Source organism: Ursus americanus, chromosome 14 (assembly GCF_024610735.1).
Source record: "Ursus americanus isolate L20-20 chromosome 14, mUrsAme1.1.p, whole genome shotgun sequence".
NCBI classification, from domain to species: domain Eukaryota; kingdom Metazoa; phylum Chordata; class Mammalia; order Carnivora; family Ursidae; genus Ursus; species Ursus americanus.
This window is the reverse complement of record NC_142140.1, coordinates 58814509-58841404: the sequence shown is the minus strand read 5'-3', so window position 1 is coordinate 58841404 and position 26896 is coordinate 58814509. Positions and strand designations below refer to the sequence as shown.

The 26896-nt window shown below is 61.5% G+C and overlaps 1 protein-coding gene across 9 annotated transcripts in view; it reads left to right on the top strand.

Moving 5' to 3' along the window:
* Positions 1-26896, top strand: part of DOT1L (DOT1 like histone lysine methyltransferase) — a 66547-nt gene that overhangs the window by 25341 nt on the left and 14310 nt on the right. For 8 of the 9 annotated variants that reach the window (XM_087867428.1, XM_087867427.1, XM_045800114.2 and 5 more), the window contains 16 exons: positions 2901-2964; positions 4411-4639; positions 6672-6766; positions 7204-7266; positions 13798-13853; positions 16011-16090; positions 19677-19745; positions 20526-20632; positions 21071-21112; positions 22062-22172; positions 22266-22500; positions 22979-23092; positions 23824-23915; positions 24202-24303; positions 24735-24872; positions 25603-25728. In XM_087867428.1, coding sequence (XP_087723554.1) covers positions 2901-2964; positions 4411-4639; positions 6672-6766; positions 7204-7266; positions 13798-13853; positions 16011-16090; positions 19677-19745; positions 20526-20632; positions 21071-21112; positions 22062-22172; positions 22266-22500; positions 22979-23092; positions 23824-23915; positions 24202-24303; positions 24735-24872; positions 25603-25728 — 1723 coding nt within the window. Of the gene's footprint in view, positions 1-2900; positions 2965-4410; positions 4640-6671; positions 6767-7203; positions 7267-13797; positions 13854-16010; positions 16091-19676; positions 19746-20525; positions 20633-21070; positions 21113-22061; positions 22173-22265; positions 22501-22978; positions 23093-23823; positions 23916-24201; positions 24304-24734; positions 24873-25602; positions 25729-26896 lie in introns of those variants that run through there. The other variant, XM_087867434.1, reaches the window with a different exon arrangement.

Sequence of the window (26896 nt, the reverse complement as noted above, 5' to 3'; positions counted from 1 at the left end):
GCGCCCGGTATGTGTGAAGTCAGCCCGAGCTAGCCGCCGAGGGGCCGGTCTCCCTGCGGGCGGCCGCTAGCAGCCGGCGTTCCTGCCTGGGGGCAGCGCCTCTGCACGGGCCTCCTGGCTTGCGTTCTGGCCGGCCCCCGTCTGGGCCTCAGTGGGGTCTGGTCCGTCACTGCGAGTCCAGCCCTTTGGCCGCTTCTCGCAGTTTCCTGCAGGCACGTCCTGGATCTCAGAGGAGAGTCTTGTGGGTGGAGAAGGGCGAGGCTGTCTCTGGAATGCCTGCCTGAGTTTTTTGTTTCTCTTTGAGAAGGAAGGCTGGCATTCCATGCTCCTGCCGCTTTAGCTCCTGGCAGGCTTAGAATCGGCTCTGCCGTCTTCCCTGAAGGACTGTGTCCTCTGTGGGCTTTGCTAGCTCGCGCTAGATAAGGAGCACAGCCCAGAGAAGCCCGGGGCCCCTAACAGGACCTGGCACCCAGGTGTTGTCGACCCAGTCTCACGTTTCTGTTTAGGGACTTCTTGGTCTGCTCGCCAGCCCTGATCCCATTCCCCTGGCCTCCTGTCTTGTTCCCCATTTAATAATTGGCCCAGCAGTTGAGAAAAAAGAGAACTGTGCTCACTCCTCACACAGAGCAGCCAGGCCCCGTGGGCTCGGGTGGTGTGCGTGCATCTGGCAGTGTGGGCCCACACCGAGGACTGGGGTGCACTCTCTTGCTCCCAGGGTGAGGGTGCATATGGCTGCTGACCCTTGGATGTCAGTCATTTGGCCAGTGGAACACACCTTTAATAACGGGTGATTGCTCTGGGCCTGGCCGAGAGCGGCCAGTGTTTTTCAGGATCATTTTGCTCTAAGATGTTTGCAGGGGGGTGTTTGAGGTTCTTTCCCTCCATACTCAGTTGGCTTAGAAAAGACTGGGATTGGGTGGCCAGTCTGGAGGCATCCACCTGAGGGGCCGGTGTGGCCTCAGAATCAGGTTCGTGGTGGGAGATCCTTGTTTCTCTCAAGCAAGGTGGCAGTAGGGCCGGCCCACAGCGTTTGCACACCCTTCCAGGGATGGGCCTGGGTGGCTCACAGCTGTGGAAGGTGAGGGGAACCACAAGGAAATCAAATTACAAAGTAGTGCCATGGTTTTCCCCTGAGGGCGGCTTGAGAAACTAGGAGCCAGAGATCTTGGATCTTTCATTTTGCAAATTAGGAGGGCCAAGGAGTGTCACTCAGACACTGGGGCATTGCCGGGGCTGCGGACTGCCAGGTCCTGCTTCCTTGTGACCCCGCCTGGCCCGGCGCTTAGCGGGGGAGGGGGCTAGAGCGCCTGTACCGCCTGTGTCCAGCCTGCGTCTGTGGCTCGCCCCTCTCGAAGAACGGCAGAGCTCATCGTTGCTCTTGGGGTCCTGAGTTCGCCACAGGAGCCCGGGGGCCACTGCGTCACTGTCCTTTGTGAGGACCCATCTCACTTTGATAGTGGCTACTCTTCTCGCTCGCTCTCCACTTCTCCCGCTTTTCTGTCGTGCTGTCCTATGGGGGACCTTGGACTTGCCGTCGGGGAGCCAGCTCAGTTGAATCTTTTTTTTTCTGTTGTAAAGAAAAGGTGCACGTGAGCTCTTGGGTTAAATCTGGGACCGAGGATGAGGGGTGGGTGGTCAGCGAAGATGCCGGGGGCAGTGGGGTGGGCAGCTTGGGGTGCACACGGCGTGGTCCGAGTGTGGAGGGACCAGTCCCAGGCTCCTGGCATCTGGCTCCGGGAGGATGCCTCCTTGCCGCTGTGTGTGCGTGTAGGTGTTCTAGACAGAGCCCCCCCAGCTGACGTCCCCTCAGCACAGCGCAGACCTCACAGCACGTCCCCCCGGCACTGCTCACGTCAGGCAGGTCATTCTCTGTGGGGTGTCCCGGGCACTGTCACAGGCCGTGCAGCATCCCTCACCCACCCCTTCAATGCCAGGAGCACCCCAGAATGTCCCCAGATGTCCCCAGACGTTGCACAGTGTCTCCTGGAGGCAGAGTCAGTCCTGGGGGACCTTCTGGGTTAGGGCATTGCATTGAAAGTCATCCCTGGAGTAAACATCGTGGGGCTTGGGACAGTCCAGTCTCATTGAAAAACTCCCAAGCGGGCTCTCATTAGGCACCTGCCACGTGCTGCCTGCACATCTTTGAGAATGTTGGAGTCTGCGGGCGGGTGTTGGGCCGTGTCCTCTTCTGCCAGGAGAGTGAGGGGCCCTTTCTGCGAGAGACGTGGGGAGCGAGCGGGAGGGGCAGCCACTACCAGAGCGTGATGGGTCCTCATAAAGGACTGTGACACAGCAGCCCCCGGGCTCCTATGGCAAACGCAGGACCCCAAGAGCAGCAATGGGCTCTGTTGCTCTTCCGGAGGGGCGGGCCACGGAAGTAAAAGGATCCAGCTAAGTCAGGGTGGCCCCTGTGCCCATCAAGTTGGGGCTGAGATGGAGGCTTCTTCCGGCCCTGGAGGGAAGACCTTGTAAGGCCCGTGCATGCGGCCCTGGGCTACGGGTCCGGCTGGGGGAGCAGGAGAAATTTCTGTCCAGCCCACTGGGTGGGGAGTCAGGGCCAGTCTGGTCCCAGCCGAAGTGCTTTATGAAGGCTGTGCAGAGCCCCTTCTCTCACCTGACACACCACTGACCTTGGGTTTGGCCCATGAACCGCAACCTCCGCAGGCTGCCCCGAGGTACACGATTTGGCCACGCAGCCAAAAACTGCCTCAGCCCCAGACTCTGGGCTCAGCCTTCTTGCCCGCTCGTGGTTCTCCTTGGTGCCCTGCGACCTCTGCCTTCCCACCAGGCGAGAGCTGGCTCTGCCTGTGCAGGAGCCGTCCCTCCTGAACGGCCTGCCAGGCCCCCTGTGGCTTGTTCTGAGCTCTGCAGTGACCGGCGTCTTTCCCTTGCCTTTTCAGCTTTGAAAGCATGCAGAGGCTCTGTGACAAATACAACCGCGCCATCGACAGCATCCACCAGCTGGTAGGTGGCCTCTGGCCTCCCCTCACGTGCATCTGCTTGTCGGGCGCCTGTGCAGGGGTGCTCACCCAGCTGCCCATCACGTTTCCTGGGTGGTTTTAACGACACGCCTCGCAGACCCCTGCAGACCACCCTGGAGTGTGTGGGCTCACACGTGTGGCGTGGGGCCGGCCACTGCTGACCACCAGTGGGAGGTGTCTGGGAGCCGCTGTTGGGGCCGGCCTGAGGGTGGGGTGTGTCCTCTTCCCCCGCCATGCTGAGTGCTCATCCCTGGGGTCTTGAGTGCATACGGACCTTCATGTTGGTGCCTTGTCTCCATGGGCTGAGACAGGCAGGTGCGGTCAGCAGCTTGCCCGGGGCTTCTCCGGTCCCTCAGCCAGCTGTGTTGTGAGTGTTCTCCTGCCATCCCTTTGGGGTATTCTGTTTATGGAGAGGCCTGGGGCTCTCACCTCCCTCTGCCACCATGCTGGGACCTGGGGAGCCTTCACCTGGCAAAGAACAGGCCATGCTGCGAAAGCAGTTGCAGAGAGCGCATCACTCCTGTTTCTAAGGACGTTCCACTGTCTAGGCAGTGTGGGCTCCTAGTGGGGGTGGGAGTTCTCTGGCAGGAGCCTTGCTGTCAGGGGAGGCTATGGCAGGATGTCGGGCCATGCAGCTCCGAGGGCCTTGCACGGGCTAGCCTGGGCTCTCTGGGCAGTCATCCCCATCACTATTACTGACGGGAGGGGAGAGGGATGCTGAGTCAGACGAATATTTTCTGACGTCCTGTGCAAGGGACCTGGGGTTCAGAGAAGTTCTGGGTGTCAGCTCTGCGTCCCCGCCCCGCCACTGCCTCGGAGCAGAGTCCTCCCCTCGGTTTTGTCCTGGGCAGGAGGTGGGGCCTGAGGCTTGGGGCTGACCTGGGCGGCTCATGGTGGCCAGGCCATGCAGCCTCTAGTGCCCTGCACGGCGGTGGCTTGGCCCCAGGCTGGGAAGGCCCTCTGCAGCTGTCAGTGCTGTCGTCACAGGCTGCAGGTGGCTGAAGGGCAGCTGCCGTGAGTCGAAAGGGGGTGGACCGTGAGGGGTTAGGGCACCAGGCCTCAGTGGCGCCCCAGGGCTGGGAGCCTGAGGACTTTGTCCTTGGGCCAGCATGAGCTAAACGGGATGCAGGCTCAGTTCTCTCCCCTAGGGCAGAGATCAAGCCCGTAGGGTCCTGACAAGGACCCGGAAGGCTCTGGTTCTTTCTGTGGCTCTTGGCCCGTTTCTTGCCCAGACAGACTTTCAGGTGAAGGTGCAGCTCTGAGGCCAGGGTTGCAGGGTAGCCGAGGCTAACGACCTCTCATGTCTAGTGGGGCGGCGTGGGCGGCTGCCCGCGAGCATGAGCACCGTTGTCCGGCGTGGGCAGCGGCCGGCAGGTGCCGGGGTGGACGGCCGCCTGTGATGTGTGTGGTGCTTTCTCTGCTGTGCTAGTGGAAGGGAACCACGCAGCCCATGAAACTGAACACGCGGCCGTCCAACGGGCTCCTGCGGCACATCCTGCAGCAGGTCTACAACCACTCGGTGACAGACCCCGAGAAGCTCAACAACTACGAGCCCTTCTCCCCGGAGGTGTACGGGGAGACCTCCTTTGACTTGGTCGCGCAGATGATCGATGAGATCAGGATGACCGAGGACGACCTGTTTGTGGACCTGGGCAGTGGTGAGTGTGGGCAGGCCGTGCTGTGAGCACCGCCAGCCTCCCTGGCCCCTGGAGATGGAGGGGGCGGCTCAGTCAGCACCCCGGGTCGCCCACAGCCCCCGACGCGGGGCTGCCCCTCTCTGCGCCAAGCCTGTGCTCTGTGCAGAGGAGAAGCTGGGTCGTCGTGCTCCCAAGGGCCCCTCCCTGTCTCTCACCCCTCCTCGCGTTGCTGGACCTGTTCTTGGCTTAGAGGGGACCCCCGTGACCCCTGCAGACCAGTCCCGCACGTTGCTGGGTGTCTTCGCCCCCTCCCCCCATTCCCCGGCTCTCACTAGCCGCCCCCCTTCTTTGTGTATGGTGGTCCTCTGGCCCCAGAGTGGAGCAGGCTCCTAAGGGCAGGGGCCTGTCCTCAGTGTGGCCTAGCAGGTGTCCACGTGACGGACTACAGACTGTACTGAATAGACAGATCCCTCAGGTTGCTCGATTCCGGATGGGACGTGTTGGGGTGACAGGGCTGATGAGGTGGCCGGCTGTCAGCCTGCCCTAGGAGCCCCATGCACAGCCCTTCTCTGGGGTGGCTCTGCCACCCGGATGTGACCTTGTTTTGACACCGAACCTTGTGCTGCGGCAGACTCAGCGTCCCGTCTCAAGCCGGCACAGCCTTGGCGCTTGGAAAAGGGCCCAGCACACCGGGCGAGGACCACTTTTTTGAAGTCATCGTTAGTCTGAGTCTTTTTAAGCACGCAATTCATACTTTAATAAGAATGCGCACACTTAGGGGCGCCAGGGGCTCGGTCAGTTGAGGGTCCAACTCTTGGTTTCGGCTCAGGTTATGATTTCAGGGTTGTGAGATTGAGCCCTGTGTTGGGCTTCGCATTCAGCGGGGAGTCTGCTTGAGATTCTCTGTCCCTCTGCCCCTGCTTTGTGTGTGTGCATGTGCGTGCTCTAAAAAAAACAAAAAAGAAAGAAAGAAAAAAAGAATTCATATGCGTCAAAAGTCAGTTACCTAAAAGGCCACAGAACTTATCTGCGTGTACTGAAAGGTTTAGGAGTTTTGGAAAGCACCTGCCCAGCTCCTCATGTCCGGCTCTTACCACCCTACCCCACCCCCGTCCCCTGGCCACGACCCTTGTGTCCTCTCGCCATCGGCCTTGCCATTTACCCTGTGTTTTTAAGTAGTGGGCCTGTTTTCTTTGTTTCTTTCTTTAAGATTTTTTGTTTGTTCAAGTAACTTCTACCCCGACGTGGGGCTTGAACTCATGGCCCCGAGATTGGGAGTCACGTTCCCCACCAACCAAGCCAGCCAGGTGCCCCGGTGTGCTTGTCTTTATTTTTTTAATATATTCTATTCAAAGTGCAAACTCAGAAGGCTGCTGGCATGTTATCTGAGAGATATGACTGACCCAGGTAGGAGGGGAGACCGTTGGCAAAGCTTCCTGGCGCACTGAGGTCTGAGCGCCAGCCACCCCAAAGCGTGCATGCACGGCCCCTCGTGACGAGCGCAGCCGGGCACGTTGGTGCTTTCAGCCCGCTTGTTGGGCCGCACGGCGAGGCCAGCGCATGACAGTGGTTTGGAGACCCCGTTGCTGGTGGGTGGGGCTTCTCCTGCTATCTCCCAGCTGCACCGAACCCCAGTCGATGCCGAGTATCAAGGGGTGTTCTCAGGGCTTTCAGATCCGGCCGGCTGGGCCGTGCTGTGGCGGTAACCTGGGAGCCTTCCAGAGGCGTTACTGCGTCTCGTGGAGTTGCGGCTGCACAGTCGATGCCACGCAGGTGCTGTAGACAGCAGGTCACCATGGCGGGAGCCCCGGAGTGTGGTCTGTGTGAGGCAGGGTGGGCCAGACGGCCGTCCCCCTACCGGGGGCTCGGCTCACGGCCTGGGTCATTGGCATTTCCTCAGTGACCTTGGAGAGTGCTCGTCTCTTCTTGGAGAGCCAGTGGCCTCTGCCTGTTGCCCCCATGGCCAGCACCTGCCTGGGCTGGGCCTCGACTCCAGGTAGGTGGAGCCCCTGCCTCAGGGGCTGCGTCTGACGGTCCCGCTCTCTCTCTGAAGGAGTGGGCCAGGTCGTGCTGCAGGTCGCCGCAGCCACCAACTGCAAGCATCACTATGGCGTGGAGAAAGCCGACATCCCAGCCAAGTACGCGGAGGTGAGTGACTCTGGAGTGGGGCACAGGTGTGTGCGTGTGTCTCTTTGCTTTCAGACCTTTGTTTGCCGTGACCCATGGGGTGTGAGGAGGGAAGGACAGAACGAGGTGGGCGGTCCGAGGGGCTGCTTGCGCTCTGCATGCACATCTGGGCCCCACCGTGTGCTGCCAGAAAGGGTTCCAGCCTCGTCTCCCCCAGCTGGGCCCCCTGGGGTGGTGTCAGTGGGGTTTGGGCAGTAGGTGCAACTCCAGAAATGTCTTTAGAGTGTGTGGCCTGCACATCTGGTGGACTCTGCAGGTCCTACAGTCTGTCCTCCCCTGCAACCCCCAGGGTCATCCGGGGCTGCTTCTCGAAGGGCAGTCCCAGGTTGTCCCTAGGGAGGCGGGTAGGAAGGGGCCTCGGGGAGCCACTGACGGGCTGTCGGGTCATTCCCTTGCAGACCATGGACCGAGAGTTCAGGAAGTGGATGAAATGGTATGGAAAAAAGCATGCAGAATACACAGTGAGTGCCATCGCTCCATGCCCCTGTGGCTAACAACCCAGCTCCATTTCTGTGCCTCCTCCTCCCCCTCTGACCCGCCGTTCTTCCCTCCCGGGGACGCCCTCCCTGCCCGTCCTTGCCCCCCGTGGAGCACGGCGCTGTGGAAGGGAAGGCCCGCTCGGCATCACCAATACCCTCCTCCCTTTCCTGGCTCTTTGCCCTCTCTGGGCCTCCTCCAGGGGCTACAGCTACTCCTGCCCCGTGCTCTCTGAGGACAGACGTGGCACGTGGCGGCGCCCTTTTCCCCCAGCCCTCAGCCAAATGAAGGCAGTCGCGTGCAGCGTGTCTCCAGGCACCTGGCGGTCTCAGGGCGCCCTCCTTCGGTGTCGTGCATATGTCTGTCACGGCAGCGGCACGGGGCTGGGCAGCGGAGGGTGGATGAGAAGGCATCTTCTCCTTGCCTTCCTGGCAGCATGTGACCCAGCCGGTGAGTCACCCTCCTGGCGAGGCTCAGGTTTGGGGCGGCACACACCCCCAGCTCTCCTGGCTGCTGCTGCGCCTCGGCCTCCATAGATCGGCCCAGCCTTGCGATGCCCACATTCCTTGTCCGGCTGGGGTTCTAGACCCCTGTCCTCTGTCTGCTCCTGTCCGGGGCATCTGTGTTACACCTTGAAACCTGTGTCTGGGCCCAAGACTCGTCCCCTACTCTTTCTGTTGTTGCGGACACGCTGCGGCCGTGTAGCCTGCACCCACTTGGCCACGGCAGGGACACCACAGACAGAGTGTGTCCAAACCGGATCTTTAATTCATCTTTCTCTTCCCATCTCAGGTCATTATCTGCACATACCCAGAGCTCAAGGCCCAAATCACTGAGATTCCACTTGGTTCCCTGGCCGGCCCTGTCGCTCCTCCCTCCCGGAGATTTCTTACAAGTGTTCACCTCTTGCCCTGTCTGTTGTCAGCAGCCAAGAGCAAGCCATCCCATGGGGTGTTGACTGTTGAGCTGGAACCGGTGTTCCTTGTTGCATTAGAGAACTAGAATAAGTCATGCGATGACAGGCTGGAGGTCGGTTGGGGTGTGGAGAGAAGGGGAAGGGGGAGGTTTCCCCTTCCTTAGGACAGCCTGATGGCTTCTCCTTTCGTGGGTCATGCCTGCGCTGTAGTGTTTGAAGGTCATTGCCACACGCTAGGCCACCCACACTTGCTACTTAGTGTCTTCTGGGAGTTTCATAGCTGTGTTTTATGTATAGGGCCGTGAGGCTGTGAGGGCGGCACCTGGATCTTTTCTTTTGCACATGGAGGCCCAGCTGTTTCAGCCCCATGGTTTCAGACTCTGCTCTTGCTCCTCTGTCTGTTTTTCTGTCTGCTCCCTCACCAGCCCACACTGTCACTGTTCCTGTGGCTCTGTAGCGTGTCTTCACTCAGGCAGCGTTCGCCTGTCCTCTGACCTTGTTCTTCTCCTTCCACACTGTGTCGGCCACTGTGGGCCTTTTACTTCCCCAGATAAACCGTGGAGTTGGCGTAGAGTCGGTTTGTGGGGGCAGGGGCGGGATGGCACTGAGCCGGCACAGCTGCTCCGGACAGTGTCGTGTCTTCCTGCGTCCGACACGGCCTGCCTCTCCCTCACCAGTGTCATGCATCAGAGCTTGGTACTTTGCCTCATGTAGACCTCGTACGCATTTTGTTAGATTTATACTGAAGTCAGTCTCTCTGTCTTTCTTGGTGCCTGTATAAATGATATTGTCTTTTTAATTTCAAATTCCACTTGTCCATTGCTAGTTTACAGGAAAGCAACTGACCTTTGTTGCATATTAATATATAATAATACTTTTACCTTGGAATGTTGCTGTAATCGCGTATTAGCTCCAGGTTTGTTTGTTTTTCTGAATTCTTTCAAATTAACTGCATAGATGATCGTGTCGTCTGTGAACAGAGGCAGTTTTATGTCTTCCTTCCCAATCTGTGTATGTTTTATTTTTCTTGTCTTATTGCACGAGCCAGTGTTAACAGCTGGTATGTACGGTATACTGCCAAAAGCTGGTGGTGAGAGGGGCACTGTGGCCTTATTCCTGACCTTACTGGGAAAGCTTCGACTTTCTCATCACGGAGGTGATGTGAGTTTGTAGGTATTTTGTGGGTGTTCTTTAGCAAGTGGATGCAGTTCCCCTCTGTTCTTATTTTGCTGAGATTCTTCATCATGAACGGGTGTTGCAGTTTGTTGAATGCCTTTCCCGCGTGTGTTGACACGCTCCTGGGATCTTTCTTTGGCCTGTTGATGTGGCGAGCAGGGGTGTCCCTCTGGCCTTCCGTGCCCCGGTGAGTCCAGTCGGGTCGCAGTGCGCGGTGGTTTTCACACGGTGTTGCATTTCCGCTGCACCTGTGTTGTTGAGCTTGCGTCTGCGTCCACGAGAGGTCCCGGCCGGTAGTTCTCCTTCCGTGTGACGTTTTCAGGTGTGGGGTGATGCTGGCCCCTTGTGGGGAGGAGGCGCGCCCTCTGCTTGTGTTCTGTGTTTCTGGGGCCAGGACATGCACAGGCAGAGTGGGTTCTCTTCCCAGTCTCCTGGTGCAGTTTCTTCTGGAATTCTCCACCCCCATGTCTGAGGCTCCCTGGGGTCTGCCGTTTCGGCTGAGCACGCAGGAAGTCCAGTGGGTCTCCATTTTAAGGAACTTCTTCCCGTGCGGTCCCCCACATCTGCTCTTATGCTGACTGCATTCCTAAGTGGACTTCCTAAAACGCAGGTTTTCACGTTTTAAACCACTGCTTGCTTCTGGTGAGAAAGCCCCAGCCCGTGGCGTAGAGGTCGTGTTGCCACATTTCTCAGAAGCGTCCCCTGTTGCTCTCGGCATGGCCTCCGGGACTTTGTGCGCAGCCTGGTTTTAGCGTCTGGGATGCTCCTCACGGCTGGGGCAAGGAGCAGGGGTGAGGCTGGGGGCGCTGCCCGCCCACTTCTCCTTCTGCCATCCTCTTTCTTTCTCTTGTTTCCATCCTGGCTCAGTGGCACATCAGGGCCTGGCGGTGCAGTGGTTGGCACACGGGAGGGGCTCCCCGTGTGAAACCGTCTCATTCCTTGGGTCTCGTGTGGGGCAGAGTGGTCACTGGCCCCGCCGTGGCCCTGGAGAGGTGGCTGCAAATGGAATTTGGCTCAAAGGACACTTGGGCACGACCTTGGCAGTGGGTGTGTGGAAAAAGCTGGCTGCACGACGGGCAGCCGGCCGTGCCTCTGCTGTTCTGTTGTCTGTTTCCAGAGGGCGTCCTGTTGCACCCCGCCGGGCTCCGGCGGGGCGTGGTAAGCGTGTGCTGACTGGTGAGCACCCACATTTGGCGGGAACTCGTGTCCTGGGTCTTGTGAGACCTTCCCAGCAGCTTTCTGTGGCTTTGACCAGGCGTCCTTATTGGCGGACAGAGTCCTGCTCCTGTTACTTAAGAACCTAAGAGGAAACAGAGCCAACAGGAGTCTAAAAATAGCCCAGTGTGCTTTTCCAAGCCCCAGAGCCTGCTTCTGCAGGCTGCGGATCCCCGGGTGGCCGCTGCCTCCTCTGTCCGCCTCCCGCCTTTGCAGAGGCGCCGCCCAGCCAGGCTTTACCCTGCCAGCCTTAGCCCCCGCCTCCCTGTCCTGCAGCCCAGCGGTGCCCGGGCGCCAAACCCTTCCTACCCACCCACATGCTTCCTCCTGTCAGAGCCCCTGTGCCCTCCTTCCACTTGGCTTCTGCCTGCGGGTCTATCTCACCTCAGGGTGCCCCCTCTGCCTGGGAGATACTCTGTCCAACTCCCCGCCCAGGCTGACGTCCAGGCCCCTGGAGCCCCCATAACCTGGTAGCTGTGCTGTTCACAATGAGCCCTGTATGCTGTGGGGGTGGTGCTAGGGTGTCGAGGGCAGGGGCCTCACTCTCTAGGACGTGTGCAGGGCCTCCCCCAGGGCACCTGCTGCCCCTCCAGCTAGGTCCACATCAGGATGCTGCCCGTGTGGCCCTTGGGGTGGCTGGGCCACGTCAGCCGGGGCCCCATGCATCTTAGAAGTGCTGGTCCACCTGCCTCTCTGGTCTTGGTCTGGGTTGGGTCACCAGCAGGTGGGTGTTCTTTTCCCCTTACTGGAGAGCATGTGTGTTCCGTGCAGGGGTGAGCACTGCCTCCAGGACCACATCTGGGGCCAGCTGGGGCAGCCTGGGGGTGGGGCTGCACCTGCTGCATCTGCCTGCGGCCTTGGGGCCACGCGCTGACCAGTGGTCTCTGTGGCATAGGTGGTCGTGGGCACCGAAGCCCTCTGCACCTGTGTGTGCCAGGGACCTTCTGCATGTCTTCCCATTTCTCCGTACTTGAAGGTCTCAGTGACACTGGGCCTGCTCATGGGGTCCCTGGGCAGGGGCACAGGAAGGCCACAGACATCTTTCTGGCCACTGTTAACTCAGGTCCACCAGCCCCAGCAGCACAGCCGACTCAGCCAGTCCCTTTTGTCAGAGGGTCACAGCTCACCCATGCCAAGAGCAGAGCTGCCACGGGACCAGGCAGGCAGAGCCTGGGAGAGTGGCTGTCTTCTTGCCTCAGCTCAGCAGTGGTGCTGTGGCCTAAGACAGCACGGCCTGGACTGGGGAGCTGCCAGGAGAGGGAGGCCCTGTGGATAAGTGGCTGCAGGCATCTGTGTCTGTCCCCAGGAGCAGGCCCAGGGGCAGGATGTGCCGGGAGGACCCCAGGGCTCAGCAGACGGTCGTCCCCACGGCCGTAGTTTATACAGAGAGAGGATAGGAAGCAACATGAGCTCAGGACAGCGGTGTAGGGGTGGGGGCGGGGATGCCAGGCATGAGTTTCCAGAGTCCTCTCCCGGGGTGCCCCACAGGACGCAGTTAGTTCCCCCAAATGAGATGGGACCGCGTGTGTGAGGTGTGGTATCCAGGCGGCTGGCAGAGACCCAGCGTTCTCTGTGGGGGTCGGTCTCGCTGGCCCCTCTCTCCGGCTCGGGCCAGGACCCCCGACTCCGGGAGGGGAGCAGGTGCTCAGCACGAACCCTGTGTCTGCACGGATGGTTCAGTGACCGAGCCCCTCGCCAGAGAGGGTGCCGGAGTCCGGTTCCAGGCGCCGTCGAGGGCCAGCCTTGCGAGCCGGCCTCTGAGGAGGGAAGTCTCAGGCCTGCCGCGCAAGCTCTCTCTTTCACAGCACCAGTAAGACTGTGGATTTGAGTCACTCCTGAGGCCTGGCAGGCCTGTCCTTGGAGTGTGACAGATTTAGAAAGTTCCACAGGTGGGGAGAGGATTCAGAGATAGGACAGCTGGGTTGTGGGCAGCCCCCCACGGTGCCTGAGCGCGTTTGGGGGAACTGCCCCCTCTCCCCACCCCCCGCGCCCTTCACGGTCACGTGCACCACGTGATACCCTGGATGGTCTCTGTGCATGCGCTGGAGGGTGTAGGATTGGCTCCTGGCCTGGCGCACAGCCTCTGCACCAGGTGAGCAGTGCTCGCTGGACTGTCTCTGCTCAGGGTCTTTGTTCTGTCCCTTTCTGAGTGACAGCAGGCCTAGTGCCCAGAGGGCTCCTGCTGTCTTCGTGAGGAGAGTGAGGGTTCCTAGTCACCCTGCGGCATGCGTAGGGGTGTAGGTGAGTGTAGTCACCCCCCCATCCCCTCCCCAGCCCCCGGCCCCCGCCAGCCCCCTTCCCGTCCGTGAAGGAGCCTGTTCTGGACGTGTCACACACGTGGACTCCCATGCCGTGGGGCCTTCTGTGTCTGGTTCCCTCCCTGAGTGTCGTGGGCTCGGGTCCTTCCCGGGGCAGCTCGGGTGGGCGCCTTGCTCCTGCTCGCGGCCGAGGGACGCTCCCATGTGCGGTGGACGCGTTGATGGACGTTTTGGATGGTCTCCATCGTTTGGCTCCTCTGAATCCTGCTGCTGACACCACGCACGCACAGCTTTCGTGGGGACGTGGGGGCGCTCGCTTCTCCTCGGCACGCTGAGGCGTGGTGCAATAGTGTTTTCAAAGAATGATGAACTTAGACGTCTCGGTTTGCTGAATGCCACAGTTCGGACATCTCGGTCACTAAGAACCGGGTGCTCCTGGAGTCGCCGTATTAGCATGCTGCAAGCGCAGTGCAGAGAGCTGATGTTGAAGGCACAGGTGGGCTGCTGTCAGGTGAGCGAGCCCGCAGGAGGCCGGGGTCAGCCGGCGCACCGGCGCTAACGTGGTGCAGAGAGCAGGCCTGGCCTTTGCTGTGTGCCGGGCTGGCTCTCTCCCCCCCGGCGGTGCTGTGTGCCCAGGCGCCTGCCGAGTGTATGACCACTGTTCTCCGTGGTAGCCCTGGCCGGCCAGCCGGCCCACCTCCGTCCAGAACCGCCAGCAGCCTGGGAACCCCATGTGGCCGTGTCCCGGGCTTGCCCCCGCCTGGCTCTGTGTGACCGCAGTGCGTCCTTTGGTGGGGCGGGAACCTCCTGGAGCCGCCACTGCGTCGGTCTTACACCTCCCCACTTCAGTGACTGCGTTCATTTCATCTTCTCTCCGCCGGCGGGTGGGCAGGGCGCGAAGCCGGGTGAGGCCTCCTGAGTCAGCCTCCCTCCTGTTCTCTTCCTTTCAGCTGGAAAGAGGCGACTTCCTCTCGGAAGAGTGGAGAGAGCGGATTGCCAACACAAGGTAGGGCCTGGTCGGGCGGGTGCCCCGAGGGAGGGTGCGTGGCCGTGGGGCGCACTGAAGTGCGCCTGGGAGGGGTGGCTGGCGGAGGCTGGCAGAGGCTGGTGGAGCTCCTTCTCTCCCCGTCCCTCGCCTGCAGCCGAGCAGGTGGCCTGGGAGCCAGACCCAGGGCCCCAGGGCAGGGCCAGGTGTGGCTCGAGGCCCACACATGCCAGTGCCCTGGCTGCCCGTGAGGCAGCCTGTGCCCAGCATGCAGGTTTTTTGCTGTGTCCACACCTCCCCCAGTGGGGTGTGGGGGCAGGGCTGTTTCTCTGCCTCCGCTGTGGGCCTGAGGTTGGTCTGCAGCCCTTCCCCTGGCCTCAGGCCGGGGGTGCTGCAGTCCGCTGGAGACCGCTGGAAGCTCGGGGACCTGAGAGTTGTTGCACACCCCAGAGCCATCTTCCTGGGGAGAAGTCAGCCTTGCCTTGCCGATGGTGGCCCACTGTTTTGGGGGACCTTGCCGTCTGGCCTCTCCCTGTCGTTCCTTCAGGCACATACTGCCTGTTGCCCCACAGTCCCCACTGTCTGACTCCTGGGGGCAGGTAGACGCTGGGTGCTGCTCTTTCCAGAGCATCTCCCTTTGTGGCTGTCCCATGAGAAGTCCTCATCTGAGACGGGTCTGCTCTGCTGTCCCCTACTGGCCAGGTTTTCCCCCTATTCCTGAGAGACTTCTGCTGGCCCCGTGGGTATCCCCATCTGTGGGGTTCTGGGGCTCTCCAGTGCTTAGCACTGGCCAGCAGCATCTGGGCCAAAGTGTCCCATCTTGTGGTCACCCTGGTGATGTGAGAGCTCACGGGGAGGGCACTGTCCCCCGGGCCTCGTCTGCCCCTTGTCCTGCAGGCAGATTGGAAATAGGCTTTTGTGACAGGAGAGCGTCCCCTTGATGTCCCCCCGTGTGCTCTGCTTCCTGGAGGGGGTGTCCCCTCCCCTCCCAGCCCCTTTCTTGTTAGGGACTCTCTGCTTCTGACTCCTTGTGCGTGAGATGGAAGGGCGGGTGCCTTCGGAGCACCCTTCCTCCATCAGAGCCGTCCCCAGGGCCTTTACTGGCTCACATCCTGTCTTCCCAGGCTCTGTCCCCGAGTAGGGACTAGGACAGGCCAGCCTCGCTCCCTGTGAGAGATTGTCCTGCCCGGCTGTCTTGTCAGGGCCCTGTCCCTTGGCTCCCCAGGTCACCCGCACCCCAGCCTAAAGCCTCCCATCCTCATCTTTTCTGCGTGGTGGCACAGGTAGACAGCACTGGGCTTGGTCCGCGTCTTTAATGTTTCTTCCCTGCCACTCTGCCCGTTGGCGTCTGGTGTCTGTTCTCGCTCCGGTCAGGTCTTCTGTGATTGTTCCGTTACCTGGTTGCTCTGATAGCTTCTAGACATCTTGATTTTAAACTGTTGAGACTCAAAACAAGCAGCGAGGGGATGGCCATCAGCCCAGGGTGTCTTCTGTCCCTTTCAAGAGAGGACGTGAACCCTCTGTCTGCAGTTCTGCCCTTTGTGGCCAGGTGTTACCTGGAGGCACTGGCGTGGGAGGGAAGAGCCGCACAGCTGGGTCGGGAGCTGTTCTACCTGGGGGGCTTGAGACGAGCAGCTGCATGGCTGTTTGTGGAGCGTAGCCATTCAGAGAGTGCCTGGCAGTGGGCACGAGCTGGGCCTGGGCGGGCAGGAAGGGGGTGTCTCCGCACGCCCAGTGTGGGGCAGTGGCCTCCCTGGCCGCCCGCCCTAGGTGGCGTGCTCGGACGGAGGCCCCTGCGTCGCCCGGGGCCAGACAGCGTGGGGAGGAAGGAGGACTGTGCCTCTGGCCCTGCAGGCCCTCGGGCGGCTCACTCTGAAATGCGGCCTGACGCAGTCCGTGCTGCCTTCCTGCCCGGGTGCCCTCTCACCTCTGTGCCCGGGTGACATTTATGCTGTCCGCATTCCCACCCTAGGGACATCCCAGGAGCCGGCGGGGGCACCCACTGCTAGCCTGCTTGTCCCTAGTGCCCCGTGGGCCCCAGGTCCCGTCCCTGGGCCCTAGGTCCCATCCCCGGGCTGGGGGGCTGGCAGCGGAGGCGGTCGACGTGGTGCGCGCGGGACTCCGTGCGCGTCGGGAACCGGAGCCTTCAGCGTACTCAACTGGAATATTATTTTGCAGTGTTATATTTGTGAATAATTTTGCCTTTGGTCCTGAGGTGGATCACCAGCTGAAGGAGCGGTTTGCGAACATGAAGGAAGGTAACGTACCCCAACCCCGCCCCGCGTGGCCACCACGTGCTCGCGGCGCCCAGGACCCCCCCCGGGCCTGTCTGTGGGTCCGGCACTGACGGCCGGGCCTGGGGCCCTTGTGAGTGCGGACAGCCCTCCCCATGCGGGCCAGGCGGAAGGCCTCCGGCATGGGGGTCCGCCGATTGCGGTTCTGCCACCTGCTGGCGGGCTGACCGCAGCTCCCCAGGTGGGGGCTGCCAGGGGGCTTCCAGCTGACCGGTCACACTCTCAGATTTCCTGGAGACCACGAATACCTTCTCAGTACAAACTTATACTGAAGGATCACTCACCGTGTATCTGAAATTCAGACTTGACTGACGTCCCCGTTTCATTTGGTGACTCTAACTTGGGGGCAGTGAGGCCACTGGGGTCGTCCAGAGGGTCCTCTTTGGCTTTTTCTGGGTTTTTCCCATGTTTGGGCCCCTCCCCGCCTTGTCAGAGCCGCCCCTGCTGCCCTCGGCTGCCTTCCTGTCCCTGGTGGGAGGAGGGAAGGCCCTTTGCTGCGTGTGAGTCTTGGTCTTGCAGCAGAGCTGCTGGGCACAGCTGTGGGGGGGGGGCGAGGGGGGCTCGTGGAAGGAGCTTGATAGCCCGAGCTCCGGTTCCCCAGCTGGGCTGTTGCCCTGGGAGTTGATTGGCGTGTAGGTAGGATTGTGTTTCCCTTGTGTTGGTGGAGGCTTCTGGATTTGGAATTGCGTGGGTGGTTCTTTGGAGTGAGGTCCTCTGCTGTATCTGGCCTGAACCTTCTAGGGGAAAGTTTGTTTTCTGAATCTTGGCAAGCTGAGACTAGGGGCCGGCGTGCTGGGGTGCAGCCTCTCGGCTGGCCTCGCCACCTGGCCCAGCAAGCTGCTCCTTCTGGGGGAGCACTCTGCTGTCCCTGGCTCCTCCTGCGGCCTGTGGCGCACCTGAGGATGTCCGTCCTGAGCGGTGGCCTCGAGAATCCCTCTGCGCCAGAGGTGCACGTGCCATGGGGTCCCGCGCCCCTCCCCCACAGCCGCCCTGCCGATGCTAGACTGGGGAAGGAGCTCCCTCGGGCTCCGTCTTAGTGCCGGAGGGGATTCAGGCCACACCCAGGCACCAGGCAGCGTGGGTCAGGTGTCTCTTCTCCCTTTCCTGTGCGGGAAGCCCTCGTGCGCTTGGTATGTCAGGCAGAGACCATCCAGTCCAGAACCTTCTAGATAGGTGGGCGTGAACTAGTTTCATTTGAGCACCAATTCAGGCTTTTGTAACTGCAGCAGATTGCAGTGTGTGCTCTGACTCCGAGCACAGGAGAGGGAACCCAGCAAGCGCCTGGAGGGAAGATAGAAACACCAGCACCTTCTTCTGGGTGTGGGTCACTCTGGACGCCATCGGGCCGCAGTGGGTCCTCCCGCCTCTCTCCCGTGGACAAGGGCCATGTTGCCTGGTTGTTTGCTCCCCTCGGTCTGCACCCTCATGTCTCTTGCTTGTGTGTCCTCACTGAGCCGAGAGTCAAGGTCCTGGCTATTCCATTTTTCATTTTCTCCCCATGTGGAGAAAGTCTCGGGACGGTGGGGGGGCCTCTGTCCAGCTGAGCTCGGTGATGCACAGAATCCCTCCCGAAGTCCTTGGTCATCGCCCATGGTGTTTCAGCGTCGACAGGAGCCCACAGCTTGTGGGTCGAGTCCTCCGGCCGAGTGCTCAGACCCCAGTCTGTGGACTGTCCTCCTCACAGACGCCTGGGGTGAAGGGCGGCCAGGCACTGGGGTGTGGCAGGGGCTGCTACTGTCCTCATTAGAGCTCTGGCCTCCCCGGCCCCCAGCGTGGCGTGCCCTGTTGGAGGAATGGGTCATGGGCTGTGGCCTTAGTGTGGGCCTCGGCTGGCCTGGGCCCTGTGGTCAGCAGTGCCCTTCCCGGGGCCTGGACGGGAAGCCTCAGGAAGTGCTCTCATCCTTGGCCAATCACTGCAAATCCTAAGACAACTGCTAAAGCTGCTGCTGGTTTTCTAGATTCTGAGATGGCCTGAACGTGACCTTGGTGCTCCCCACTCGGGAGAGCCCGTGCCCGGCACCTTCCATGCCCCCTCCCAGCTGCCTCTGGTCACTGGTTCAAAGAATGCCCGACGCCCTCCTCATCTCTGTTGCTGGGAGAGGAATGGCGTGGCCCCCCGTGTTGCCTTACGAGACGTTTCAGAGAAGCGAAGGGCTCACCCAGCACAGACACAGGTGGTCACCAGCTGCCTTCAGGACTGACAGCTGTGTGTGCGTGTGGGGCCCTGATCATTTGTAGGCATGAACAGTGGCTGTCCCAGGCCCTCCAACCTGTCACTCTCCTGCCGCTCGCCCAACGGCCCACCTTCTGGCTGTCTCGTCCTGGGCCAGGGGCCAGCCAGGTGGGCTTTTGCTCCAGCAGGGCTCCTCTGGGTTTGTTGACGACGCCTGCTGGGCATCCAGGCTCATTGCCTCGTGGGGTGTCACTGCTCTGGTCCCCCCTCATGGTGTCCTGCAGGTGGGCGTGGGGGACCTGATGGGGTGGGACCACCCGCCGAGCCCTGCAGTCCCCAGCCACCTGACCTGTCGTCCTGTAGTGACATGCGTCCGGTAGTGATGTGCCCTCAGGGGCCCCTCGCAGTTCCCGTTGCCCTTGCCGTGTGGGCCGTGCAGGGTGGTGCGTTCCTAACTGGAGCAGTCCGGCGATCTGGGGGCTCGGCACCACGCTCCTCAGAGGCCCTCCAGGTGCCAGGCGCCCCATGGGACTCTGTTCAGCCTCTGGCCGCTGAGACCTTTGATGTGACCCCGCGGTCTCTGACCCTGGCTGCCACCTGACCTCGCACCTGTCCCGGCCCAGCGCTGGGCCCCTCATCCCCTGCTGCCTCCGGGGAAGGCGCTCAGGACACAGGCCGGGTGGCTGGGTGCCCCCCATGACGGGGGCGCCCCGGCCGGCAGGTGTGTCTGTGCGTGCACTCATTGAAATGGATTCAGACGGCCTTTCCCAGCTTCGACGTTAGTTTCGTTGACTTTTCCAAGTGACTCTTTTTTTCTGCTACCAAGAAGTGTGGCTCTGAGCATGTGCATCTGTTCATTTGCAGTAGTTCTTACCGCGCACACGCTGTGAGCTCCCTCCCGAGCCTGCGGGTGCCTCTGTGCGTCTTCTTCTCCTTAGAACTTGGCACGTGGAACCACTGCCATCTGCATGGCCATGCCAACGGACGGTCAAGTAGTGGTTGTGTCACCTGGGACTTGAGGGTTTGCGTTTGCCACTCAGACTCGGTTATGACTGTGAGACTTGTCCGCACGAGTACCCAGACGGCAGAGGGGGCGCGTGTCCTCACAGATGGGTGGCCCCCGGTGGGAGCTCTGCCAGGCGGCACCGCGGGGCCCAGAGCCCGTCCGTCCACGCGAGCTGCTCATGGCGCAGACGTCCATGGGGAAGGCATCTCCTGGTTTTGCTCTGGCTTGTGGGAAGCGGACAGGACTCTTTCGCACTGCTGTCCCCACTCCTCCTGTGGCTTCTCCTTGCTCCGCCAGACTCCGTTTTCCTTCCGTTTGTGTGTGTGCAGCTACTCGCCCACGGACGGCAATAACTAGTCTCTGTGTTTCAGGTGGCAGAATCGTTTCCTCGAAGCCCTTTGCGCCTCTGAACTTCAGAATAAACAGCAGAAACTTGAGTGGTAAGAGACTCTCGCGTTGCTGAGTCATAAATATATGTGATTTTAAGCATCTGATGTGTGTCATTGTGGGGTCTGTCCCTGGGTGCTGCTCACATCGGGGCAGGTCGTTCTCCATGGGGGTGTCCCGGGCACTGTGGGGGTTTCAGCAGCATCGCCGGCCCCATCCCCTTGGTGCCAGGAACACATCCTGTGTGACCACCACAGACATCCCCAGACATGGCCCTGTGTCCCCTGCAGGCAGAGTGGCCTGGCATGGAACTCAGAGGGACAGGTTTGCCGAGCACTTTGTGTTCCTGTAGTGATTGGCCTGAGCAGGCAGCGGCTGCCCTGTCCCTGCACAGGAAAGGCTGGCGTCAGAGAGCTGGGGGCAGGAGCTCACCTGGGCCCCTGGGCCGGGCTGCGTGGCCCTCGGGGGCTCGTGACTTCTCGGGTGCTCCTGGGAGTTCCTATTGCTGCATTGTTTTTAAGTCATCCTCCAAGTGCTTTCCGATGCCACCCACCCCGGGCTTGTCGCCGTTTTCCTCAGACAAGCCCCTGGGGTAGCTGTGCATGCCTCCCCGACCCAGCCGCGTGCGGGTGGCCAGCTTCCTCCTGGCGGGCAGTTGAGGCAGGCCCTGGGTGGTGAGGTCGTGCGGTTCTGCCTCTTTCTGCCTCACCCGGAGCTCCTCACCTGGGTCTCTCGTGGAGGGAGGGAGCCACCAAGAAGCGAATGTGGCCTAGGCCCCGCCCGCTCAGCCCCTGGGCGCAGGAGGGGCCCTGAGCGTCTCCCGTTGTGCGCAGACATCGGCACCATCATGCGCGTTGTGGAGCTCTCGCCCCTGAAAGGCTCGGTGTCCTGGACGGGGAAGCCGGTCTCCTACTACCTGCACACCATCGACCGCACCATAGTGAGTGCCCCACCTGGGGGTGTCCCCTGGCCCTCGGTGTGGATGGGAGTGGGTCAGGAGGCTGGGGGCCCCTGCTGTGTCGCGTTCTTTGTCTTCAGCCCATGTGTGGGCAGACCTCGTCCGAGAGGACTCGTGAGACAGCGGCTCTGCTCTGCTGTCAGAGGCCTCCAGGCCCAGAAACCCTGGTTCTCGGCTAGGCCCTCCGCACGGCTGCTGGCTCTGTGTGGGGTGGCGCTGCGGGGTCCGCATGGGCCCGCACAGTGGGAGCCCTGAACCTGGCGGGTCTCGGGGCAGGCGTGCGCCCCTGCCAGCTGCCCGCCCAGGAGATGCCGCGATGGGCCAGTGTCTGGTGTCTGCGTGCCTGGCTGTTGCTTTTTCCCCGACAGGGCTTGGGGCTGACATCTAAGAAGACTTTGTCTTTTCTTTTTGCATTTTCAGCTTGAAAACTATTTTTCTAGTCTGAAAAACCCAAAACTCAGGGTAAGTGTGTGTTTTTCCTTTGCCTTCATGACATGTATACGCAGCTGGCGGAGGGTGTGCCAGGTGGGAGTGGCTGTACGGAGGGGGGCTGGTCTGAGCGATGCGGACCTGGGGGCCCAGCGCACACCTGCCTCGTCTTCATTGGCCTCAGTGGGAACACAACTCTTGTGCACGTTTTGGAGGAATGGGTTAAATGAGTCTCTGAAATGGGATTTGGGGACATGGTGAGCTGTGCCGAAAGACAGGACGGCGAACAGCCCTCGTGCTGTCCTGACCTGAGGCCCAAGCCACAGAGGGGCCGGAACGCTCCGAGTTGCTGTCCGAGGGCAGCCAGCCGGAACCTGGCTCCCGCGTCCCTCCTACCATCTGCTCCAGCACTCCCTCCCACGCCCTCATGGCCACAGTTCACTTGCCTCCAGATTCAGTGGCCGTCTGGGCAAGAGTTTTTCTTTTTGGTGCCTCATACAAGTATCTAAGCAAGAGAGGCCCCCCGAGAGATGGCCAGCTCCAACCGCCTGCAGTCCCGCTTCCTTCCTACTGTATTTAGGGGCATCCGGGTCTTAACGTGCTGACCGTGCTCACTCCCTGGCGCTGGCCAGCGCTGTCCTTCCCCTTACTGAGGTGTGGCCGGGAGCCCTCACCGAGGAGGACAGTGCTCTAGTGCACGCGCCCCTCGGCGTGGGGAAGCATGCTGCCCACGGGAGGGGAATGACAGTCAGGAGGCTTCTCCCACCCCAGCACCAGGGTCCTGCGCCATTTCGGGGGGGGGGGGCACCTGCCGTCTGACAGAGAGCCGGGGATGTGCGCGCCCGCACACGCTCTCGGGCTCCTCTGTGCCTCCGGCGTCCCCGCGTGTGCAGAAGGGAGCAGAGCGGGCTGGCGGCGCCAAGCCAGGGGGGCGCTTGCGGAGCCAGCCTTCTGCACACACAGCCGACACTTGCCCTTCCAGGAGGAACAGGAGGCAGCTCGGCGCAGGCAGCAGCGAGAGAACAAGAGCACCACGACCACTCCCACCAAGGTGCCCGAAAGCAAGGCTGCCGTGCCCGCGGACACCCCGATGGTGAGTGCTCGCCCCGCACCCCACTGAGGGAGGCTTACGTGGCCAGATGGGCCCGCCAGTGCTCCCTTGACGTTCCCACCCCCCATCTGCTAGGATTCCGGGGCCGAGGAAGAAAAGGCTGGGGCGACTGCCATCAAAAAGCCGTCCCCCTCCAAAGCCCGGAAGAAGAAGCTGAACAAGAAGGGACGGAAGATGGCCGGCCGGAAGCGCGGGCGTCCCAAGAAGATGAGCACTGCAAACCCCGAGCGTAAGCCCAAGAAGAGCCAAACTGCACTGGACCTCCTGCACGCCCAGGCCGCGGCGCAGACGGCAGCGCCCTCGCCGCAGGGTAAGCCAGCCGTGTGCGGGCCCCACGGGCGTGCAGTCTGCTGCTCCTGGTGCTCCCCGCTGCTCTGCCTTAGTACAGTGAGTGGGGGCCCTCTCCTGTCCCCTGCGGCGGTGAGAGGGGCGGAGGCAGCCGTGACAACATCACGTGCTGAGTGGCTGGGTACCTGCGTTCCAGACCCTACTGTGGGCACACTGGGGTGTCCTCACGCCTGTCCACAGCTTCGAGCCCCGGTGGGGGCCTTCCCATCATCCTTCCACTCTGGGCTCTGATGAAGGGCTGCACAGAGAGGACATGGCTCGTGTGGATTTCTTAGATCACGCGGGGATGCGACTCTGCTTCTCCAAGTGCCGAGACACGGTGTCTGGTCACACGTTTAGTCTCCGTGTTAACAAGCTGGCCAGTTCTCTGAGGCCGACTCGTGGGAGCCTCCGGGTGCGCTGGCCTGCTGCTGACACGTGGCCGCTCTGTCTCCCTGCAGATGCGTACAAGTCACCTCATAGCCCGTTTTACCAGCTACCTCCCAGTGTGCAGCGGCACCCCCCCGACCAGCTGCTGCTGGCACCCACCCCGCCCGCACTGCAGAAGCTGCTAGGTGAGCCACACCCGGACCTCGCAGGCCTACGGGGACCCCCGGCGGGCTTCTCCACAAGCCCCTGTGCTGCCCGGCCCCCAAACCAGAGTCCCACGGGCTCAGGGTCCGTGCTGCCACTGTCAGCCGGGCCCATGTACTCGTCTACGGGCTGGCTTCTGCCCAAGGGCACACGGGGTCAGGACTGGGGTGCTGCTGGCTTTGAGGGGGTGGGGCCGGGATGCTGCTCGATCTCCCCAGTACCCGGGATGCCCCCAGAGAACCACCTGGCCCGTGTCCACTGCACGGGGCTGGGGAGGCTGTGTTGGGGGTGAGCTTGGCGCCCGGTGTTGCTGAGCGAAGCGTGTACAAACTCACACTGCTTATCGAGCGGCTGCTTATCTCTACAAATTGGGTGAAAGAAACCCCTTTTCACATTTTGGGAGCTGTCGGTTTTCTCAGCTCAATATCAGTAACACGTGCTTCCTAAGAAAACAGGCAGATTTACTAACAGGAACCCACGTGGTCTTGGAGGGAAGAAAACATGGAGTTGTGGTGGCAGGAGCTGTGAGGGGCACCCAGGGTGGGGACCGAAGGCCCCAGTATGAGGGCAGGTGGTGAGATGAACTTCAGCAGCCTCTGGGGGTCGCAGCCATCCCCCACCCTTGACTTGTTTCTGAAGGGCTGCTCTCCTCCTTCCTGCTGGCCTCAGTGGGGTCATGTCTGTGCTAAACTGTGTACTTGATCCCTTCTAGAATCCTTCAAGATTCAGTACTTGCAGTTCTTGGCCTATACCAAGACCGCCCAGTACAAGGCCAGCCTGCAGCAGCTGCTGGACCAGGAGAAGGTGAGCTATGCCCTGTGCCTCCCACCTGCTGTCCCCCAGAAGGTGCCTTGGTCCCAGGAGAAGCAGCAATCTCCTCACAGGCCCATGTACTGTCCCTGCTGGCTTCAGAAAGGCTGTGGGGTCTCGCTGCTCGCCACGGGGTAACATTTTAACCAGCGAGAACAGCTGAGAGACGTCGGCCTTCTGGGCTGGGGCATGTCCAACTGAGCATCCCCCCTTCAGGCCTTCTGTGGGAAGGGACTTGGTGGGGACAGGGCCTTGCCATCACCATGCTCCATCCCCCCAGGAGAAGAACGCGCGGTTGCTAGGCGCTGCCCAGCAGCTGTTCGGCCACTGCCAGGCCCAGAAAGAGGAGATCAAGAGGCTTTTCCAGCAGAAACTGGATGAGGTAGGGGTGCCGGAGGCCACGCCTGCCACCCTGGGCTTGCTGGCCCAGAAGACGGCCCCAAGCACGGGACTCGGGTGGGCAGGGGCAGGAGCAAGGTGCCGGCCAGAGCGTGAGATCTGGAAGGACCTTTTCCTTTCCGGTGCTTTGACAGTTTACATCTTCTGACGGAGGGTGTAGAATGTGAGCGTGTGGTCAGAGGGCTACTGGCGTGGGTTCGTGCCCTGGGGGTCATCCCCTTGTTCCTTCTCTGGGCCACCATTGGTCCTCTCCGTGACTGCCATTAGCCGCCACCCCAGCCCTGCCCTTACTGCCCCCGAATGGCCCCCAGCCCCAGTCCCTGGCGACTCGGGCCTGCTGGGGCCTCCCCCTGCCCTTTCCTGCCGTTCTGTGCTGCTGCGTGAAAGCCCACCTGTGCTGTCGTGTGTCCGCAGCTGGGAGTGAAGGCGCTGACCTACAATGACCTGATCCAGGCGCAGAAGGAGATCTCGGCTCACAACCAGCAGCTGAGGGAGCAGACGGAGCAGCTGCAGAAGGACAACAGGGAGCTGAGGAGCCAGAGCCTGCAGCTGGTGGGCTCCCGGGGGAGGGCGGGCCTGGAGGCTGTCGTTCTGCTGGGGGCCCTGACCAGAGGGGGAGAGGCGATCGCCAGGGCTCGGGCACCCTTCTCGAGGACGAGTTTCCCGTGACTGCGCAGTCTGCAGCAGGACGTCTCAGGACACCCCCGCCCCCAGCCCTCACCACTCCAGTGCCTTCTTTTCCTGGGCTCTCCGAGCACCTTGGAGCCAGTGGGGCCCACGACCCTCCCGAAGGCTCTAATGCCTTCATTAGATGGGGCTTTCCAGGTGGCCCAGACTTCGATATCCTTCTGCCGCACCCGCAGCCCCGTGCTGGTCTCCTTAACGAGCCCTCGGGCCAGGGTGCAGATGTCTTGGGACCATACCCCCCTGGGAACCAGGGCACACCTGCCAGGCATTCAGGACCGTCACTTCTAACGGGGCCTCCCTGTCCCATCCTGCGGGCACCCCTGCTTTGCTCCCTGTGGGTGTTCTTACGGGGAAACCCCAGTCTCTTCCCTGGGCCGCCGCCTCAGCCTGGTCTTCTCTTAGCGGGTTCGCTTCTCTGGGCACACAGGCCCTTGGAGACACCTGCCCAGACATCTGCTGTGTCTCCCCCCAGAGCCCAGGGTTTGCCCTCTGCCAGGGGGACAGGTGCCCATGCCGCCCTCCCCACAGCTGCACCTGCTCCAGGGCGGGGGTCTGCCCGGCCCAGTTCACAATCATGACCTCCCCGTGCCCACAGCTCAAGGCTCGGTGTGAGGAGCTGAAGCTGGACTGGTCCACGCTGTCCCTGGAGAACCTGCTGAAGGAGAAGCAGGCCCTGCGGACCCAGATCTCCGAGAAGCAGAGGCACTGCCTGGAGCTGCAGGTAGGGGCTGGGGCCGCGGGGCTCTCAGGCCTCCAGGGCGGTGCCGTCGGCCAACCCTTGGAGCTGTCCTGCGCCCAAGGACAGGGCGTTCGTTGTGGTGTCGCAGGAACAGTGTGGACATCCCTGTCTCTGACCCTCAAAGGGGAGCAATGGGCTTAGCATCTGAGGGGCCCCACTTGCTCCCAGAGTGTCTCAGGCTCCATTCGAAACCTAGGATTTCCCCGGTGCCCCTTACTGAGTCCTCTGTGAAGCCACCCGCGAGGAGAAACCTCACAGGAAACCTTAATAGTCTGTACCTTTTGCCAAGAAGGGTAACGTGTTTGTCGAGGTCAGCTGGAAAACAGGGCAGGAAGGAAGGAGGAACACACAGGTCTGTCTCCTCTTGAGGTTTCCTGGAGCTGGCTGACCGGGCGTGTAGCCTTCCGGTGACCACAGGACCACAGCAGGGCGTGTGGTGTGGGCATCATTGGTCCCTGGAAGCTCTGTTTGTCAGGCTTTGGCCCCTGTTGGGTTGGCGTCTCCCCAGCCTGGCTTCACTGCTTACGTGAAGCCCTCCTGGTCACCAGGCCCTTGGGGTCTTTCGGGTGTTTTCTTGTTACAAAACGACACCACAAGGATTTGTTCTGCACCGAAGACTCACATTAAGGATATTCCTACTTCCTAGAGTGGGTCTGTGAGTGGTTTACGGTCCCAGGGTACGGGGCCGAGCTGCTTTCTGAAAGGTCGTGGCCAAGAAGAGGCTTGCTGACCTCGCTAGCAGAGCCAGGCCTTGCTTTTGCGCACACGTCTGTGAGAAGCCATTTGGGCGCTGATCGCTCTGTGGGGTCAAAGCACGTTCGTTACGGGCAAAGCACAAACAAGGCAGAGAAACCAGAGAAAGTGCCTGGTGTTCCGAGCACGGGGAAGGAAGCCCAGGGCCAGGGTCTCCCGCGGACGGTTTATCCGTAGCCTGCCTGAGTGCAGACGGGCTCCCCACATCCCGTTCCCTGCCCGTGAGTGCACATGACAGCAGCTCTTCCGCCCCGTGGCCCCAGAGCTTCCCGACCCATGCTGGGCGGTTAGCTGCTGTGGCTTGTCCGTCGCACACACAGCTGGTCTGCGTCCTTGCAGCCACTCCGGGTGTGCGTCCGTCGAGCTTTTCTGGGACCGTCCCTTGTCTGGGTTGCTG